Source organism: Nannospalax galili, unplaced genomic scaffold (assembly GCF_000622305.1).
Source record: "Nannospalax galili isolate Female #2095 unplaced genomic scaffold, S.galili_v1.0 scaffold824, whole genome shotgun sequence".
Taxonomy (NCBI): Eukaryota; Metazoa; Chordata; class Mammalia; order Rodentia; family Spalacidae; genus Nannospalax; species Nannospalax galili.
Window position 1 is genome coordinate 689,081 of NW_008351697.1, and position 19,292 is coordinate 708,372.

The 19,292-nt window shown below is 40.5% G+C and overlaps 1 protein-coding gene across 1 annotated transcript in view; it reads left to right on the plus strand.

The window, feature by feature from the left end:
- Positions 1-19,292, plus strand: part of Cntn5 (contactin 5) — a 553,885-nt gene that overhangs the window by 501,086 nt on the left and 33,507 nt on the right. The window contains exons 17-18 of the mRNA XM_008848668.2: positions 845-1,079; positions 11,508-11,617. Coding sequence (XP_008846890.1) covers positions 845-1,079; positions 11,508-11,617 — 345 coding nt within the window. The remainder of the gene's footprint in view (positions 1-844; positions 1,080-11,507; positions 11,618-19,292) is intronic.

The following is a 19,292-nucleotide window of genomic DNA, read 5'->3' on the forward strand; positions in this document are numbered from 1 at the left end:
CCGTCAGAACATCTGGCCTCTCCTTTTATTCATTTTTGTAAATAAAACTTTTTGCCTTTATCTTCTTCACTGAGATCAAATCTCTATGAATGGAATTCCCTTCAGCACAAAAGTGACATAATAGGTTTTGTCCTTCTGTCTCTAGTCCATACATAGCTCTTCAAATAAAAATTCAAGCTAAAAAAAATACATAACAAACCATTTATTGGCATGTGCCATGCACTCTACTCATGAGTGGCCAATAACTGCCTCCACTGACTTCTCAATCACATTCCTTTCTGTAACATGCATTTGAAACTCAATAAATTTAATTATAGGTCATATAGTATGAAAGTTTCTTGAAAAAGTACCATAACCCAGGGTGGGGTTTTCTATACATTATTAGAGCACAGACACTAATGAAAAAGCACTGGAAGAAAGGCCATTCATTAATCTCTCTGATTTTCTGTTAGACTCCTCTATAGAGTATTACTACCAATGAGAAACTCAAAACCAGTGGATCATGACAGCTTTCCCCAACACATTCAATTCTAATGTAGAATTCAAAGCCCTTTCATACACATGACTAATTTGGAGAAAATTTGTTTCACTTGAAGAGTTTTCAATACTCTTGTGAGTTTCCTTAGATATCAACTGATAAAATTTAATTGTTCATCTTTTAACATTAAAGCCTTTTAGGTTTCTCCAAACTGCCAAAGCGTGTGAGTTAGCTTGGCTTCCAGTATAGCATAAAGTTTTAAAATTCTCCTTTTCCATAGTCATCAGCAACTTTGTAAGAAGTTAAGCCTTAGGAGGAAGTTTTTCAGTGACTTTGCTGATTATTGATTGTGTTCTCCTTCTTCAGCCAGTATCTGAGGAGTTCCAGAATGGGGAAGGCTTTGGCTATATCGTGGCATTCAGACCCAACGGAACACGTGGCTGGAAGGAAAAGATGGTAACATCCTCTGAGGCTTCCAAGTTCATCTACCGAGATGAAAGTGTCCCTCCTCTCACTCCCTTTGAAGTGAAAGTCGGTGTCTATAATAATAAAGGTGATGGGCCCTTTAGTCAGATTGTAGTCATCTGCTCAGCTGAAGGAGGTCAGTGTTTTTATACCTATGACTTTTTACAAAATTTTAATATTTGCTTATTTTAATGGTTATTTTGTGAGCACACTTGAGAAAATATCAATAAGGAAAAGATTTAGAAACCTACTCATAACTCTACTATACTTTTTAGATATAGTTTATAAACTTTTCCCCAAATTTGGCTTTTTAAAACACTGGTCAATGCATGTTGGTTTGTATTGTCTTTGCTCACTAACCATACAGAACCAGCATACTTCTATGATAGCATCATCACTAATCCATTCCTTATATTCTTTCCCAGGGATGATAATTAACCAAGTCTCTTTGTTTGACATTTAGATAGCTTTATATTTTAACAATATATATGTGAAATGAAGATTTCATTGGCATGACCAATTTATTTCTAACCCCACCCACAAACTATTGTACTGATAAATAAGTCTCAGACACAGGTTTGTAAGGATCTTTTTCTACAACTTTAAATCCCCATCATATTCAGATAAAGAGTACTGAGATGAAGGAGAAACTGAAGATCAGAACAGTCAAAGAGACTGCCAAAATTAGGCATCTTGTGATTAAGAATTAAAAGCACATCAGTTATTCTGATTTTTCTTTACTGTGTGGTCATCATACGTATTACCATTTTATTCTTAAGATCTAGCAACTTGGTGTGTGACACCTAGTGAGCAAGTGAGCCAATTCTGCATGAAAACAAAGTGAAAAGCAGCAAATCCTAATAGGCAGTGGAGCTAATGCGGAAACCCACTTTCCTCCCTCAAGACCCTTGGTTCCTTGAAGTTTAACCGCAAACATACAATTTCTGAGCAAAAGTAGAGTAGATCTAAACTTAGCTTTCTCTCTTAGCCTTCTACCCAAGTACAGAGTTTCAACTGGCCCAGAAAGTTTAAAAATAACCTCTTGTATTTCCTAAATTAAAAAAAAAAACTCAGAAAATACTGCACCAAAGGTAGACCTATTTGCCCTTCCAAATAAACACAGCTAACATTAACTGAGCCGGGCACTGTTTTCATGCCCGCATGTGTGGCTTGAATAGTTCAAAAGAATTAACAGCATTTTTGGTACCGTGACCTTCATGGCAAGATAGAAATAAGGCCATCTGAATGTAGCACAGCAAAGGTAGCATTTGATTTATGTAAGATGTACTTTCTGATAAAAGCTGCCTTGCATCTTTACAGTACAGAGTCAAGCTGCAAATCAAAAGAAAAAACTTGTTCTAGTAAAAGAGCAACCAGGAATGCAAAAAAACAAGTACTAATAAATTACAAGGGTCCCACTAACATACCCACACACCTAACATCTCAGGTTTTGGTCCAGATGCATCAGTGTTTATGTTACTTGTGTTATTCAATTTAACACTTTCAAACAATTATGAGGTCAGAATTTCAAACCCAAAGATGCTTTTAGAAAACCCAGTCCAGGGAGGCTAAGAAGCAGACCAAGCTTCGTATCACTCAGTGACAGTTTGCCAAGTAAGCGCAGTAACAGCACTGGGCTTTGCACAATGGCTACAAGATTAAAAGCACATGCTTTGGGGCTAGAGAGAGAGCTCAGCAGTTAAGAGCATGAATTGCTCTTGCGGAAGACCCAAGTTCTGTCCTCAATACCCATGTTAGGCAGTTCACAATCACTTGTAACTTCCGCTTCAGGTGATCTGGTGTCCTCTTCTGGCCTCTATGGGCACTGCACTCACATGCATATACCAATCCACAGACACATAAGCATATGCATAACTAAAACTAAAAATGAACCTTTTTTAAAAAGCATGTTTCACTACATATTGTATCACCAAAAATGTATACATTTATGATATTTTCTGTTACTTATAACTCCAAAAATATATTTGGTACTTCATATATTATTCGGGAAATTCATAGTCCTATTGTTTTCAAATTGCTTCAAACTAATTATGAAACTCAAAGCTTACATTAAGTGGGCTGCAGAAGTTTGGAAACAAGCCTGTAGGGCTACCGCCAGGCTGCTTTTAAAAAATCAAGCTTTATAAGTTTCCTGTCAACCTGTGCTTTGGAATTAAATTATAGCAGTCACCACGGGTCACTCTACTTTTTTTCTTTCATTTTTTTCTTTCTTTTTGGACTGTGTTCCCTTAAACATAAACTGACTTCCCTTTGGAAATTTCTCTTTCAAGTTAGAAATGACATGTGCATATCTCCTTTCAAAGACAGTGAGGTTGTTGCTGTGACATATTTCATTGTAACACTTCATTTGTCAATGTAAACAAGAACCAGGCAAAGTCAGTCTGTTCAGAGTCAGCCTTTGTTCTGACAGTGAGATCCAACCTAATACATATACGTATGTTTATGGAGTTTGCTCAGTAATTAAATTTACAAACTTGGAACTTTATGTTAAGTGTAAGGGCAGCATCTTAAAATCTCAACAGAGAAAAGCAAGATAAGGGTGGAGGGAAGGAGACACCATCCCCTGCCTGCTTTGGTCCACTCACACTCAATGATCCTAAGCAGACTGTCGACCAATCTGAGTCCTAAAGTGCTATCCCTTGACAATGAAGGTTCAGAAATAGAACAGCTCAGGAAATGCTCATAACTCTAAAATCCTGTTCATTTTTCTATATTCAAATATTGTCCTAAATAGGCAGTAAAGCAGATCCACTTTTGTTATATAATCAAAAGGAATTGGCATTCTATTTTTGTCATTTGACAAAGTGGCTTTGTTTGAAAAGGAGTGACCACTTCAAAGACATAATCCCAGCAATCAGGAAGGAAGGGCAGGAAGATCGTTACTTCAAGGTCAGCCTGGGTTATATAGTGAGACTATCAAAAAACAAATACCTATCCATAAGTGGTTAAATGCATTCCTTAAACCTGTTATCATTTTTACTTTCCTCTCAAGAAAGCCTACTAGAAAGCAAATGAAAATTACACCAGTCAGAGGAAAGCTTTGACTCAACCTGTTGTTAAAAGGAATTATTTATATTGCTATTGGCTAAATTACTTGAGGTGTGGATTAACTTTCACACTTCTGAGGATGACTACGCCTCTCAAGTACTATCAGGAATGTTTCAGAGGGTTGTTTTGCTAACACCCTCGAACCTTTGGAATCTTTCAATATTTCCATAGCAAAAGTAATTCTTAAAGGCTCTGATGGTGCCCAGTGGCCACTGTCAGGAGCCTAGTGAGAAATTTGCCCTTCAAGATTTCCACATGCATCCTACATATGTTACACAGCTAAATTGGTTAAGCTAAGGAAAAAGTATGTGTCGGTTACCCTGGTTCCACTAGGGATCTTTAGAATATGGTAAAATTTTACTATCCCCATTTTGGAACCAATTCCATCTTTTTACAAGATTTGTAAAGTTCTGGCATAACTGATATTAAAATGCAGAGTAAAGCTAGGCTGGTGGGACATGCTTATGGACCCCAGCACCCAGAAGACTGAGGCAGGAAGATGACAAGATGGAGGCCTGGCTGGGCTACTCATAAAAAACTAGAAAAATAATAAAATTTGGGCCAGGCGTGGTGGCACACGCCCCTAATCCCAGCACTCTGGAGGCACAGGCAGGCAGGCAGATCTCTGAGTTTGAGGCCAGCCTGGTCTACATGGTGAGTTCCAGGCCAGTTGAGGCACCATGGAGACCCTGTCTCAAAAGATAATAATAATAATAATAATAATAATAATAATATTTTTAAGTATCAAATCATTGACTCATGGATTTTCACATTTCTAGAAACTCTACATAGTTAAACTTAGGTAATTTTCTTTTCTCAATACTCTAGCTTTGGGTAAGAAGACGAATCAGAACATTCAGTCATATCTAGTAGAAAAGCAGCAGAAATTTGATTCCGCTCATCACAGATTGGAGGTTTATTTATTTGTGACTCCCTTCAGCCTTTTCTGAGTTTTGTGTGTTTGTGGTTTTTGCTTTAATCTTTTAGGAGTGAACTCCACTGCTTTTGTTTTTATTAAACTCATGAAGTCTCTCCTCATTTGAAGGAAAGCATATGCAATTATCTCCTTGCAAACAGAACAACTAGAGCTCAAATTAAAACCTAGCATTCGCAAGGTGGTGCTCTCCAGATCAGCTCTTGGGTGAAGCTGAGCTCACAAGGGTTTATGTGAACTTAGAAATTAATAAATTGGCACATTAGTTAGAAAATACAAGGAATAATTTCCTGCCTTTGCCAGGGGGTCTACTTGGACTAATGCCTACGAAAGTTCAACTACAGCTGTCTTCACTGAATTTTTAAAGAATGAAACCACAACCCTTCTCCCAAGGAGTTTATTAAGCTCCCTTTTGATTAATGCTGCTGCTCCCCCACCCCCTCCTGGAAAGTCAGATGTACAATCAATATTACAACACATCCCCCCATGTCTCTAGAACTCCAGCTGCTCGGTCACTTAACACAAATATATCATCTAAATTCATGAGCGTGGTAATGCTGTTCAGAAATTTTAATCTAACAGATACTGAAATCTACCAATCATGTGTACTCCATATCTCCACATTGGAGTGGGGAGTTCTCCATAGCCTCCACAGCATCCTAACCCAAAGGAAGGAAGCCTTCCAAGTCTTTGCATCTACTACACAGAGCATGGACACAGTCTCAGAAATAAGCTCCTGAACTTTCAAAATGCCTTAATGTAGAGGCGAGAGTGGCAGTGGTTAAAAAAATTAAAAAATGTAAAAAAGCAATCCCATCATTTCAAAGGTCAGGGAGGTTTTTTAAATGCTCGAGTACAAGATGGACTGCAAGGAGCCATGCACATATGCTTCACAATTGCCAGGAAGTCCATAAATCAAAATGGAGTCGTTGCTGATAAGTCTGTGGTAGACAACAGGCAGTCCTTGGAGCTCCATGACTTCTGAGAAAACCTGGAAATAGGCAGCCCAAATGAGGAGCCCAGCACCAAAACACTTGGAAGAGGTTAGCAGTCAGAAGTCAAGGCGAAGAAATCCAAAGCCAAGTGAGGGGCTGGAAAAATGGGTCAGTTGAGAACGTGCCTGCCACCCAAGCCTGATATTCTGGGCACCCACACAAAAAGCCCTGCGGGTGGCATGCTCCTGTAATCCTAGCACTGGGGAAGTAGAGACAGAAGGACAGCCAAGCTCACTGGCCAGCCAGTCTAACTAATTGGTGTCTCAAAAAATAAGGTGGATGGGACTACAAGATGGCACATCAGATAAAATCACTTTTATCGCAAGCCTGATGACTTGCGTTTGATCACAGATCCCAAGGTAGATAAATAGAACCAACTCCCAAAAGTTGTCCTCTGACCTTCATATACTCATACTCACACACACACACACACACACACATCGTATACACACAGTAATAGGAAAATATAATAGTTTAAAGACATAAGATTATGAGCAACACTGGAAGGTGTCCACTGTCAACTTACGGTCCCCAGCATACCCACACAACACATGCATGTGCATAATGTACATTGCTTGTGCACACACACACACACACACACACTCACACACACACAAAATAAAGCTTTTTAAAAAAAAAGCGGAAAGAGATACCAGGTGTGTACAGCACATGTGCACCCACAGCATCAGGGAAGTGAGCGTACTGCCCACCTGAGTTCAAATCCTTCCTCGACCATTTAGCAGTTGTGTGACCATGGCTAGCTTAGTCCCAAAATGTCCTCATTTGAAAAGTAGCTATATAACATAATATAGTATTCGTGGGGGATTTAATATACGCCAGGAGCTAACAGGGCTTGGAATATAGCAGGTCTTTGGGAGGAGTCAACTATTTCTCCTTTGAGCGTTTCCCTTCATCTGTTTCTTTCTAAGTATAGTTTTCTAATCTTCTGCCATTTTTTTGGAGGCAACGGGCAGCAGGAGCAAAATTACATTTGCTTGCCTTAAAATTCTTTCTTACCCCAAAATTGATTCAAGAAATTGAGCATGACAGGCTTGAGAGATGGCTCATCCGTTATAGCACTTGCCTCCAAGCAAGAGGACCAGAGTTCAGATTCCCAGAGTCCACATAAATGGCAGGCAGGCAGGGCAGCCTGCCTGCTTACAATAATTTCAGTCTTGGAAGGTAGAGGCAGAGGATTCCCAGAGCAATCTGGCCATAAGGTGAGTTCTGGGTTTCACTGAGAGACCCTGACTCAAAGAATACAGTGGAAAAATAATAGAGACAGGTACGTGGACTAGCCTCAGGCCTACATACACCTACACACATGAAAATATGCATACACACCTCACACATATACACATGAAAAGAAGAAAAATATTGAACAAAGTCAACTGATTCTTTGTTGCCAAATTTAAAGAGGAAAGAGAATGTTTATGCACAGGTGGGGAAAAGATGCTTTCAGAAGGAGAGTTTGAATGAAACAACCTTTCCTCAAGAAAATCTAGAATTCCTATGCTTGCAGGATACATTAGATTGCCATGCTGCCTTAAGTTGATTTGATCGAATCCATTATGCAGGTAACAACCAAAGACCCGTTGGCCGTGCACTTGGGACTTCAGAGCCATGCAGATTCTGAAGCTCCTTTTGTGTTGACCCTTCTTCTTCACTTACAGTGGACCCCCACACAGCACAGTAGATAACATCTAAAGTGTCTGCAATCTACTCAGTTATTCATGCCAACAGACAAACTTTTAATTCATTCACCCATAGGCAGTGTATACCAAAACATTTGGAATCAACTAGCTGAGGTCATGCTTTTTCCCCTGCTGAAATTTCACCTCAGGTCAGCATGGGTTGACTTCTGATACTATTTAGATACGGAAGGTGAAGTATTTAAAGTAAGTCAGTGAGATCCAGCTGTGGTCCACAGTCCTCAGGGAAGCAACTACGAATTGTCCGGATTGATCCGACCCCGCTTTAAAATCCTCAGAGCTTTAAATAGAAATTAAGGTGCTTGTTTGGGGAAGACAGTTTCTGGACATTTTTCATTTATATTATTCTATTTATTGTTAAGTTCGCTTTCTGTTTGAGAAGAATTAAATGTGTTGAGTGCTCCTGAAAACTGACGGAGTAAAAACTTCTTTCTCTAGAGATAAAGAGGCCTGGAAAGGCTACCACCAGCCACGTGTTCTGTGCTTCTGAAATGATTTATCCCCCTGCCATCTTTGACAGAGCTGTAACTGCTTCTGTAATGTAAAAGCTAAAGGAAAGCATTTGGCAGGCAAAGCTCTGCAATGCATTCATTCTACAGAGAACAAAACCGCTGCAGAATGGTGACTGCTGTCCAAAGAATTGCTCCCTTTGAAATAACTCATATCCAGACCCGAGCCATCAAGTTGAGTGCACACCTCCAAACTGCCAGTGTTTCCTTCCATTTACCTACAGAATCGAGAATTTAAATTCCTACTAAATAACAATGAATAAAAAAGTCTTTTGCAAGTGTGCCAATCATAATTCTGGAATGAAATAGAAGGTTTTCTCTTTTTAAGGATATTGGGTAGGTGGAAAAATAAGCTGTAAAGTAGGATGAGGGGAACAACTGAGCCAAAAGAATAATAAAAGTTATTTAAAGGCTGTCAAACAAGAATTGATCTACGGCAGGAACTGGTGTCGGCTTCCACGTAAAGACTGAGATGGATTTACCGCAGACTTTTAAGTGGTGTAATCACAGCATGAGTTTTTGAAGATTCATTTTTGTTTTTAATTATGTGTATGCACGTGTGTCTATGCATGGGCTCATGTGCCTGGCCTGAGTACAGTTCTTGAGGGAACCAGAGAGGGTATAAGATTCCTCAGAGCTGGAATTATAGGTCGTTGTGACTGGCTCCATGTGGTTCCTCTGCAAGAACAGCACAGGTGAGCTCGCTCCAGCCCTACCATGAATTTTAATGAGGGCTTTAATAAAAAGAAACAATTACTTAGTGCGATACATATATTTATAAATGTCTTTTACAGACTCATTTCATAGCAATTGAAAAATGTGTGTGTGTGTGTGTGTGTGTGTGTGTGTGTGTGAGTGTAGTGCTTGCATATAAGTGCACCCATGTTATTTGTTCAGACTATGGAGGTCAACAGAGGGCATAAGATTCCCTGGAACTGGAGTTATGATGGTTGTTAGCCACTATGTGGGTGCTGGGAACCAAAGCTGGGTCTCTTGCAAAAGCAGGCGGTGCTCTTAACTGCTGAGCCATCTTTCCAGTCCCTTGATAGATTTTTTGACTGATTATTTTGTTGTGTTTGAAACAGTCTCATGTACCTCAGGCTAGCCTCAAGCTCACTGTACGTCCAAGGATGGCCTTACCTCCACCTCCTCAGAGCTAGGATTCCATGCCTGAACTGCCACTCCAGGCCCTTGACGGATATTTTCTAATCAATAATTTATAAAAACATTCAGTTATGACTACCTTCTTCTAGTAAAGACTTCATAAAATAGTTACAATTCTTCCCAAACCCATCATAATGCATTTTAAACAAACCTTAGAATACAATCTTTAGAATTGTGTCTTTGCAACATGGTTTCCTGAATCTGAAAAAAAAAAGCCAGCAAACTAATCAGAACTTGTACCAGTGATATGGAGTTAGTGTGAAAGTCTGTCCAGGTTTTAATGGGCAGGATTAAAACACACAATCTTTACAGAACTGCTTGACCCAATCTGTGGTCTTTATTCTGCCGTTTCAGTTAACATGTGTTTGTGACTGCATTCGTGACTCAGCCATGTCAAAGCTAGAAATATTTTCGTGCTCACATAGCATGCCATGTCAAAGAAAATGCACCTCTTGATGAATGCCAGCCAGACATGGTGTATTAGGAAATAATAGTGTGAAAGGTCACCAAGCATAGAAGCAAACAGAAAGGTGTTTTAGAACAACGGTACCAAGACCTTCAGGGACTCTTCCTCTACCTGTACCATCTTAAAAGTCAATGAATGTCTGTGAAATATCATTCATAACACATTCTTTCTATTATCATGAAAAAGTAGCTTCTGTTTGAAACATAAAAAAATGTCTAATGAAATTTAGACCCCTCTGTCTTCACAAAGCAAATATAATATTAATGTGATACTCTGTGAATCAACCTTGTAGGGTCCATTTATAACACTAAGTAGTTTAGATGTACTATTCCAATTAAGACTAATCATAAAAGTATATGATAGCATACTCTCCTGTTTGATGATTTCATACTTTGCGGCAGGATTTCTTGCTCTGAAGCCCTGGCTGGTCTGGACTCACTATGTAATCCAAGCTGGCTTTGAACTTGTGATCCTCTTGTCTCACCATCCTTGAGTACTGGAGTTAGTTTTCCACCACCTGACTGACTTCCATGAATACTCTCATTACTCCCCTATTGCAAATGAGGGAACCAGAGGTTGGAAGGGGTCAGACAATTTACCAAAGGTGAATAAATACCAGTAATTTTTGCTTAGTAAACGTTTAGCGCAGGGGGCTAGAGAGATGATTCTGAGGTTAAGAGCACTATCTGCTCTTGCAAATGACCTAAGTCTGGTCCCAACACCCAAATGTGTCTAACAACCATCTCTAACTTCAGTTCCAGGGGTCAGAGGCTACCTTCTGGCCTCTGAGGGTATTTCATGCACATGTTGTACTTACATAAAGGCAAAACACTCATACACATGAAATAAAGATAATAATGTTTTTAAATTTTAGCTCAGACATAAAAATGCACAAATTATACCTACTAACAGGCTACCATGTTATGTGTGAGGTACATATACACATTGCGCAATAGCAGTAACTGAGTTTTTAAGGATAAACATTCACATCACCAATTATTTTTATTATCCAGGGTTACATGAGGCCATTTCCCTACCCTTTTACATTTGAGCATATCTCCCATATCCTGCCTTTCCCCTACCCTCCCCATTCCCATGAGTCTCCTTTATTCACCAAAGAGTTTCCCTTCTTCTGTGTCAAGAATATCAGTGTGATTTATGTGTCTATGAAGCCCAGGACCTCCAAATGCAAGAGCACCTGCAATGCACGTAGGTAGCTTAGTGCACGTCCCTCCAGCTGCATCCACTGCCCTGCCCACTACAGAACTTCACCCTTCCTTACGGCTGAAAACTTTTCGTTATGAATATATACCACCCTCTCCACTGCTCTGTGTTTGGACAGTGAGGTTGTTTCTGTAAATTAACCCCAGTAGCGATTTAAAAAACAAGCCTGGTCCAATCTCCACTGTCAGATGGGCAGACAACTTCATTCAGGCCATTCAGCTTCTCCAGAAATGTCCTCTCTGATTAAAGGATAAGACCCTCTCCTTAGCTTGCCAGATTTGTGATTGGTTGTGAGATACTGACTGGACTTGACCCAAACACAGAAACATGAACATATAATCATTTTTTATCTTGTGTTGTTCATAACTGTGAGACAACTCATTCTGAAAATAAGAGAGAAAGAAACAAACAGCAGATCAGCTTGGTGCAGAGCTTTGCTAGACATACCTCGAGATGATGATGGCTTATCCCTTCTCTTTTTCTCCCTACAGAACCCAGTGCTGCTCCCACTGATGTCAAGGCTACAAGTGTGTCTGTGTCAGAAATTCTTGTTGCATGGAAACATACTAAAGAGAGTCTAGGAAGACCACAGGGCTTTGAGGTAGGAACAGAAGTATTGCAAAAAGCCTTGTTCCTTCTTCTGGTACTCTATCCTCGTAAAGAGATGGTTTTGGTGACACTTTGACAGAACAGTCCTTTGAAACTTTGCCCTATGTTAAAGAAAAAAATACCATTTTACTGACAAGTGTTACATTGCTCATTAGCTCATGTGCTGTAAGGGTGCTTCCAAAACACAATGCAAAGATGGAAAAAGAAATGATGATGGAGCTATAGATAAAATCAGTACTTACTTTTGCTATTTTAACAGAGTAATGGCAGTCTTGCACTCATGATGACGTTTCAAGGACTTCAGTTAAGCCGTAGCCTCCACATGGACTAAAGGATTGTGGGAGGTCTGTGAGCATGAGTCTACCACAATAATAGGATACTGTGGGGTTTTGGGTTTTTTTGGGGGAGTTGTTTGTTTTTTGGTTGTTGTTTGGTTGTTTGTTTTTACAAAAACTTTGACCTTGTCTTCCTTGACCAATTCAGAAAAGAACTGGCATTTGAGCCGTCACCCCACTTGCATTAAAAATATGTTCTTTCATCAGCTACAGTTCCTGTGAAAAGAAAATGAGCTGTGGTTTCTGTGTTTTGTTTGCTTTGTTTTGTATAAGTTTTGTATAAGACTTGTACATTAATATGGTTCCAAGGCTGTAATCATGAGTTTTCAAATGCTTTATTTGAAATAGCTTTTAGTTAATTTTCCACTAGCATTTAATAATTACTATAATAGAGAATTTGGTAACCTGCAAGTTACAGCAAGAACCATCTATCAGAAAGCACTGTTCACTTGCACGGTATCAGTGACTCACAGCCTGCCTCAGTTCACTATTTAGAGCGCTAATTCCGTGGTATATGTGGCTGTATATTTATTCAATTAATATCTTTTGTCCCTACAAAAGATAGGGACAGGCAGAGATAGGTAGGCAGAGATCATGCCTACCCCAAATCTAAGCAACTGGTAGTAATTGACAAACAAGTGTTTGTTGAATGGATGAATGGGGGGCCTTCACAGTCAGCCCCTTTCTATAAGACTGTAAAAGCTATTATGGTGGATTGCTCAGATACCTTTTTCTGGTCTAAAGCAACAGATGTGGCTACTAGTGCTCGTCACTTCCCTCTGTAGAGCTGCTCTCCACTGAGAACACATAACCTTCCCCAGTCAGGGAGCTCAAGGTTGATGACTGAATGACATTGGTCTCTTGACTCAAGAAGAAACAAAATTATGATGTGTTTGTGAACCAGAGCCATTGCTGCCTGTGCCAGCAAAGGCTGCTCTACCTGTCACTACCCTCTTGCTCGGCTCCCACATTTATCTTTCCTTCCTTACAGATTTCACATTGAAATACTAGCACGATAAGCTATGTGTAGCAAATCTCTATCTCAGGCTCTGCTTTTAGGAGCCCAAGGAAGCATAACTACATGCGGTGTATTCACCTTGGATCTCTGAATTCATGTTGCAGCACATCTCCTGGGGGTTCACTTTCACAGTGCTCACGTAGAGACCTAGCCTCATCCACCCCAAATGGTGGCTCCCTAAACCAGACACTTACCCCAAATTTTTTCCTGCTCTAATAATGTAATATTCATGTAACCACAGAAATTGACTATACTGGTATCTCTATTATAATAGAAGGCTTAGAATAATGCTAAATTCTCCCTCTCCTTAGTACAACTTATTCCTCTTCGTTTATTGAACAAATATGTATGCACACGTGCTAAGTACCAAACATGGAACTAAACGCTGGACAGAAAGAATTGAACGAGACAAAATCCCCATTCTCATGAAGTTTATGTTGTAGCAAGGAAGGCAAGCAATACATAAAAGCCAGAAAGTAAGCTTGTGATATGATTTTAGATGAAGACAAATGGTTACAGGAAAGAAAACGGGGCCAGATGTGGTAGTGCATGCTTGCAATCCCAGCACTCAGTACATAGAAGGCAGGAGGACTGGGAGCTTGAAGTCCTCCTAAGCAACATAGTGAGTTTAGGACCAGCCTTGGATACATGAGACCCTGTCTCAAAATAAATAGAGCAAACTAGAACCTGGTGGAGGGTGAAAGCAAGATACCTCGCAGAGGTCTGAGGGGCCTGACTTTCTGAGGTAGAGCATTTGAACATGACCAAGGAAGGAGAGGTAGAAACAGTGATCAACAGCAAGGTGTAGCTGGATGCTAGAAAGATCACCAGGACAAAAAGTAGATGACCAAGAACAAGTTTGGGTTTTAACCTAAGAACGTGGATAGACTGAAAAGCATTTTCAGTACAGAGTCATGGCAGGATCTGCTGTGAATTAAAAGCCTCTCAATGGGGACTTGCGAGATGGCTCAGTGTTAAAAGTACTAGCTGCATTTGCAGAGGATCTAGGTTCAAATCCCAGCACCTACATGGTGGCTAACAACCATCCGTAGCTCCAGTTCTAGGGGATCCAACACCCTCTTCTCATCTCCACGGGCACTGCATGACATAGGTGCACTTACATGCAGGCAATACACTCATACACATAAAATAAAAAGAAATAAATAAAAAGAATTTTTTAAGCCTCTCGGTTTAGAATGTAGATGACAAACTTAAGGGAAGACCTCCTGAAGTGTGGAGAGGCAGTCGATGCAACTCAGGAGGCAATGCTCGTGTGTTCTCGACTTGATGAGAAGCAGAACCTTAAGGTACACTTTGAATGGGAGCCTGACAAAACTTGATAAATTGGATGTGGACTATGAAAATAAAAAGTTAATCCAAGGGTTCCTGATCCAAGGAACTGGATGACCAGCATTGTCATTCATAAAGATGAAAAAGTCAGAAAGAAGAATAGATTTTGTATGAAAGTCAAAGAGTTAGTTTTGGGTGTGTTCAGCTTTATAAGCCTTTTGAAAATTTCTTTTGTTGCTGTTTGTTGTTGTTGTTTGAGATAAGACTCATGAATCCCCACCTGGCTTCAACTCACAATGTAGCTGAGGATGACACTGAACTCCGATCCTCTTCCCTCCACCTTCTGAGGGCTAAGGTTACCGGTGTGCACCATCATGCCCTGTCTGTGCGCTTCTGGGAAATAAACCAGCCTTTTGTGTGCACTAGACAATTACTTAAGCAACGGAGCTTCATCTCCAGTCCCAGCCTTCTTTATTTCTAAATAAAGTTGTCAAGGTTGTTTTTTATGAAGACAAAGATTAAGGACAGAGCTATCTATCACTCTGAGGAATCACCAGAATATAAAGGGTCCTTTAATCATATATTGGTTAAGATCATTGTATACTGACAAAGAGGATACATGGGAACTAGGCCCACGGTACTCCACAACTGGAGTTCAAGAAAGGAAAAAGGTCTGGCCAAAAACACTAAGAATGAGACACTGAGAAGTTTGACAGCCTAGAGAAGAGCTTCAGGATGCTGAGAGATCCAGTGACCCAAGTACTGCTGAAAAATTTGAAAGATTAAAACCAAACCAAGCAATGATATAGGCCCAGAGGAGTCCCACCTACTTGGAAGGACAGATGGAGCCCAAGACGACATAGTGAGACTTCCATCCCCCCAAAGAGAAAGAATCTCAGGTTTTCAAGGGAATATGGTAGAGACTAGCAAGCTTACCCGGAAGAGTTGGTGTCTTGCTGATGGTCAAGGCTGGTCTGAATGACAGGATATGTTTGACACTCAGACACATCAGAGCACGAGTCTTTGTTTGTTTCATTCAGGAATAAATAACAAATTATCACAGGAAAAATAAAAATGGAATATCTTCAGAGGTATAAAGTTTATGGAAACAGATCAATTTCTTGTACCCAGCAACACCATGGGCATAGTTTTAAACTAAATTGACTTAAGTTTTGAAAATTGAAACAGGAAACAGTAACATCTATTCTGCTTTGCTTTGTAAAATAAAGTAGTTAAATAGGGAATTTGGGGCAATGGCTAAGTGGTTAAAGCACTTTCCACATGGCCATAAGGACTGGAGTTCAGATATACAGAACCTTCATAAATGCTGTGTGACTATGGCTGCTACCTACAATGCCAGGCTCAGAATGCAAAAGCCAGATCCTCAGACAAGCTGACTGGTGAGACTGGCCAATCTGTGAGATGTGGTTTAATAAGAGACCCTGCCTCATCAAATAAGGTGGAAGAGAGATCCAGATGACTCCTGACATCAACCTTGGGCCTCTACATACACACACACCCATACACACATATGCACCAAACACACACACACACACACACACACACACACACACACACACACACACACAATGGAAAAAGAAAAATGGGAAAATTTGCCCAACAGGATGCTGTTAATATTTTGTTATATGGAAAACTGAAAATATGCTTTTTCTAATCATAACATAATTAGTGTAAGTAAAGCAAAATTCACTGACCAACCATGGCATTACCTGGTATTTCAAGCTGAATATATTCAATCAGGACTGTTAAGGTTCAACTACTTCACTGCTGGACAGTTTCAGGTTGTCTAAGACTAAATGTGATATAAATGAAGTGTGTCAACACCCTACCTTCTCCAGTCTATACTCATGTTTCCTTAGAACCATCCATCTCTGAACACCCAAGACTCTCCTTTCCTAAGAACCATCTGCTTCTGTCCACACAGGACTCTACTTACCTTAGAACCATCCGACCCGACTCTGTCCACACAGGACTCTACTCACCTTAGAACCATCTGCTTCTGTCCATACAAGATTCTCCTCACCTTAGAACCGCCCACCTCTGTCCACACAGGACTGTCCTGCTCTCATCTGTTCACATGCTCTCCTATTACAAATGACAATCAGAAAGATCAATAATTATAACTAAATATAAAACCCCTGAAGCTTAATATTTTGCCTTTATCCTCCTTTCCTCTGACTCTACCATATTTTACCTGTATTTATAAATGCTAGATTCTGAGCATGCCAAAAAGAACAGGTATTAGAAAGAAAGGCACTGTCACCAAAACTGAGGAGATGGTTTCAGTTTTTATGTACCTGTCTGTCTCCTATAGCCTCTTTTCTAGTCACAATTCCAGCTTTCCCCAATGTCTAGAATTCCAAATTAGGGGGCTGGAGAGATGACTCAGTAGTTAAGAGCACTGGCTGCTCTTGCAGAGGATCTGGGTTTGTCCCCCAGCACCTACGTGGTGGCTAACTGTCCATTACTCCAGTTCTAGGGAATCTGATGCCTTCTGTGACCTCTTCCTTCATCAAACCAATGCAATGCACTTAGATACATACAAGTAAAACATTCATAAACATAAAAATAATTAAATAAAAAAATTTTCTTAAATTCCAAATTACTAAAATAGCACCCTATACAGTGTTGGAAATGGGGGCAACAGAGCATTTCATGGCAACTCCCATTTTTCCAGAAACAGAATGTACAACTAAGACAGAAGCATTTGGCTGTTAGGAATGCTATATCAAAATGGATGAACAAAGATTTAAAGATTATATAAACACGCTAACAACTACAAGGTAAACCCGCATTACAATACAGAGACATTCAAAGTAGAGTCTGCTTAGTTCCTTCAGAGAACACAAAGCAGGAAAGCAAAGACCCGGAGAGCAATGCCAGGAAGGGAATTAAAGAAGACAGCAGGGTAGAAACAGGATTGTGTGGGGATAACACAGGCCACGGAGACTCACATTCTACCCCAAAGGCAGAGGAAAGCACCCCCGGGGTAATTTAAGGAAGGTCATGTGACTGCTGATCTTCACTGTCATCTTGGTTAGATTTGGATCGTTGGACAGACTCTGGGTGTATCTCCAAAGGTGAATCCAAAGAGCCCCACCCTGAAAAATGGGCAGTCCCTTCTCAAGGGCTGGGGTCCCAGCCTGAATGAACAGGTGGACGAGAGCTGATTCATCATTCACCATCTCTCTGCACCCAGACCCAGGAGGCGATGTGAACAGGTGCTCCATGCTTCTCCCATGATGCCTGCCGCACCACGACGGACTGCACTCTCAAATTTTTCTCCTTTAAGTTGTTCTGTTACTGTTTCATCACAGCAATGAGAAGAGTTAACAGATACAGCCAGTGACAATGGATGACTCACATTTTTTAAAGTAACTGGATATTTTTGTGGGAAGAATGAAGAAGAAAGGCTAGGAACAGAAGTCAGGCAATCATTGTGATACTGACAAAGACCGATAGTGATTTAGACAGAGGCCTCGTGGTGAAGGAAGGACAAAATGAATTCTTTTAGAGGCAGAGCTGGCCGGATCTATTGACTGGAGAGAAATGATTATTTCTGCTGGATTAGTAAATTGTGCCTTTTACCGGGATACAAGGGAAGCAGAACTAAGAGCAGATTTGAAGGCAGGACATCAAGAACTCTGTTTTGACCAAACGAAATGTGAGATTTCAGTTAAAAATAACAAGGATGCTGCTGGGCCGTGGGATATGATAGTTTAGAGTCAAATCGAGAGTTCATGGCTAAAAGCACAGAGTGTCACTGAAAGTCACACTATTAAGTAAAAGCTTCCAAAGGCAAAATTTCAAGACTAGAGAAGAGAAAAGACAACTGAGGAGGACTTTGCACTCAGGCTTGGAAACCTTCACTGAAGAGTCAGAATCAGCAAGGGAGCTGGTGAGGGGAGGTTTCTCTCGAGAGAAAACTGGGTGAGGAAAGTCAGAACTACAGCACTGAGGAAATAAGCTTGAGATCGGGGAAGATGAGGCAGAGAAGTGCAGACTGGGCTGAGAGATTACTGTTGTTCACAGAAGTCTTTCATCAGTAAGCAATCAGTAACCCTCATGTTGGCAACTCCATTATTTCACATGTAGACATTTAGCCATCCTGTTAATACTGCTGCTCTTTAAATAATGATCTGAGCAATAATCTGGGAAGAGGGGACCTCGGTTCAGAGCTCACTGCCTTCGCTTGCTGGGGAGTTATCAGAATCTCCTGTGAGGAATCACAGTGCTTTGTTATTCCTGAGACACAACTTTCCAGTCTTGGGATCAGAAATGATATAAAGGATTAAAAACAAGACTCCATATAATGGGGCGGGGGTGGGGAGGCGTCACTGAGGCAGGTGAAAACAACATTGATCTTTGGGTACAGGATGAGTATTTAGAATATATATTGATGTAGGAACTGGCAGCAGCAGGCTCTCCTTCAGAGTCTATGACCTCTTTGGTACAGATATTTGGCATGGTTTACAGTAGCAGGTACGATCTCCCCTGTTGAGCAGCCTTAAAGTCCAATTAGATACCCATTGGTTACTCTCAATGTCACTACTGCAGCCTTAGGGATATCTAGTCAGATCTTCCTTGTTGTGGGTCACAGGGTTTTACAGCTGGGTGGAGGTATTGATTGCTTTTCTCCCCTGGAAGCTTCCATAGCACCTTCTGATACTGTGAGAGCTAATCAGGAAGAAAGCTTCCAGGTCAGGACTGCTTAGTTCCTCCAAGTCCTATGCCCAAAGTGTGAGGTACCTTCTGCAATAGGGTCTTACCTTCAAATTCTGGGAGGCAACCAATGTCAGTGGTAATAGCCTATATTGTTTGTGGAGTCTCTTGGATACCCTGATGAATAATTTAAAAGGAGGCTTCCTATACCTGGCATGGGGGTTTTTATTAGGTAGTCTATGGCTCTTAGGGATAGCCATACTTCATGTGGCATAACTGCATTTAAATTATATGAATATATATATAGAGAGAGATGTATAGATGTGTGTCTGTGTGTGTTG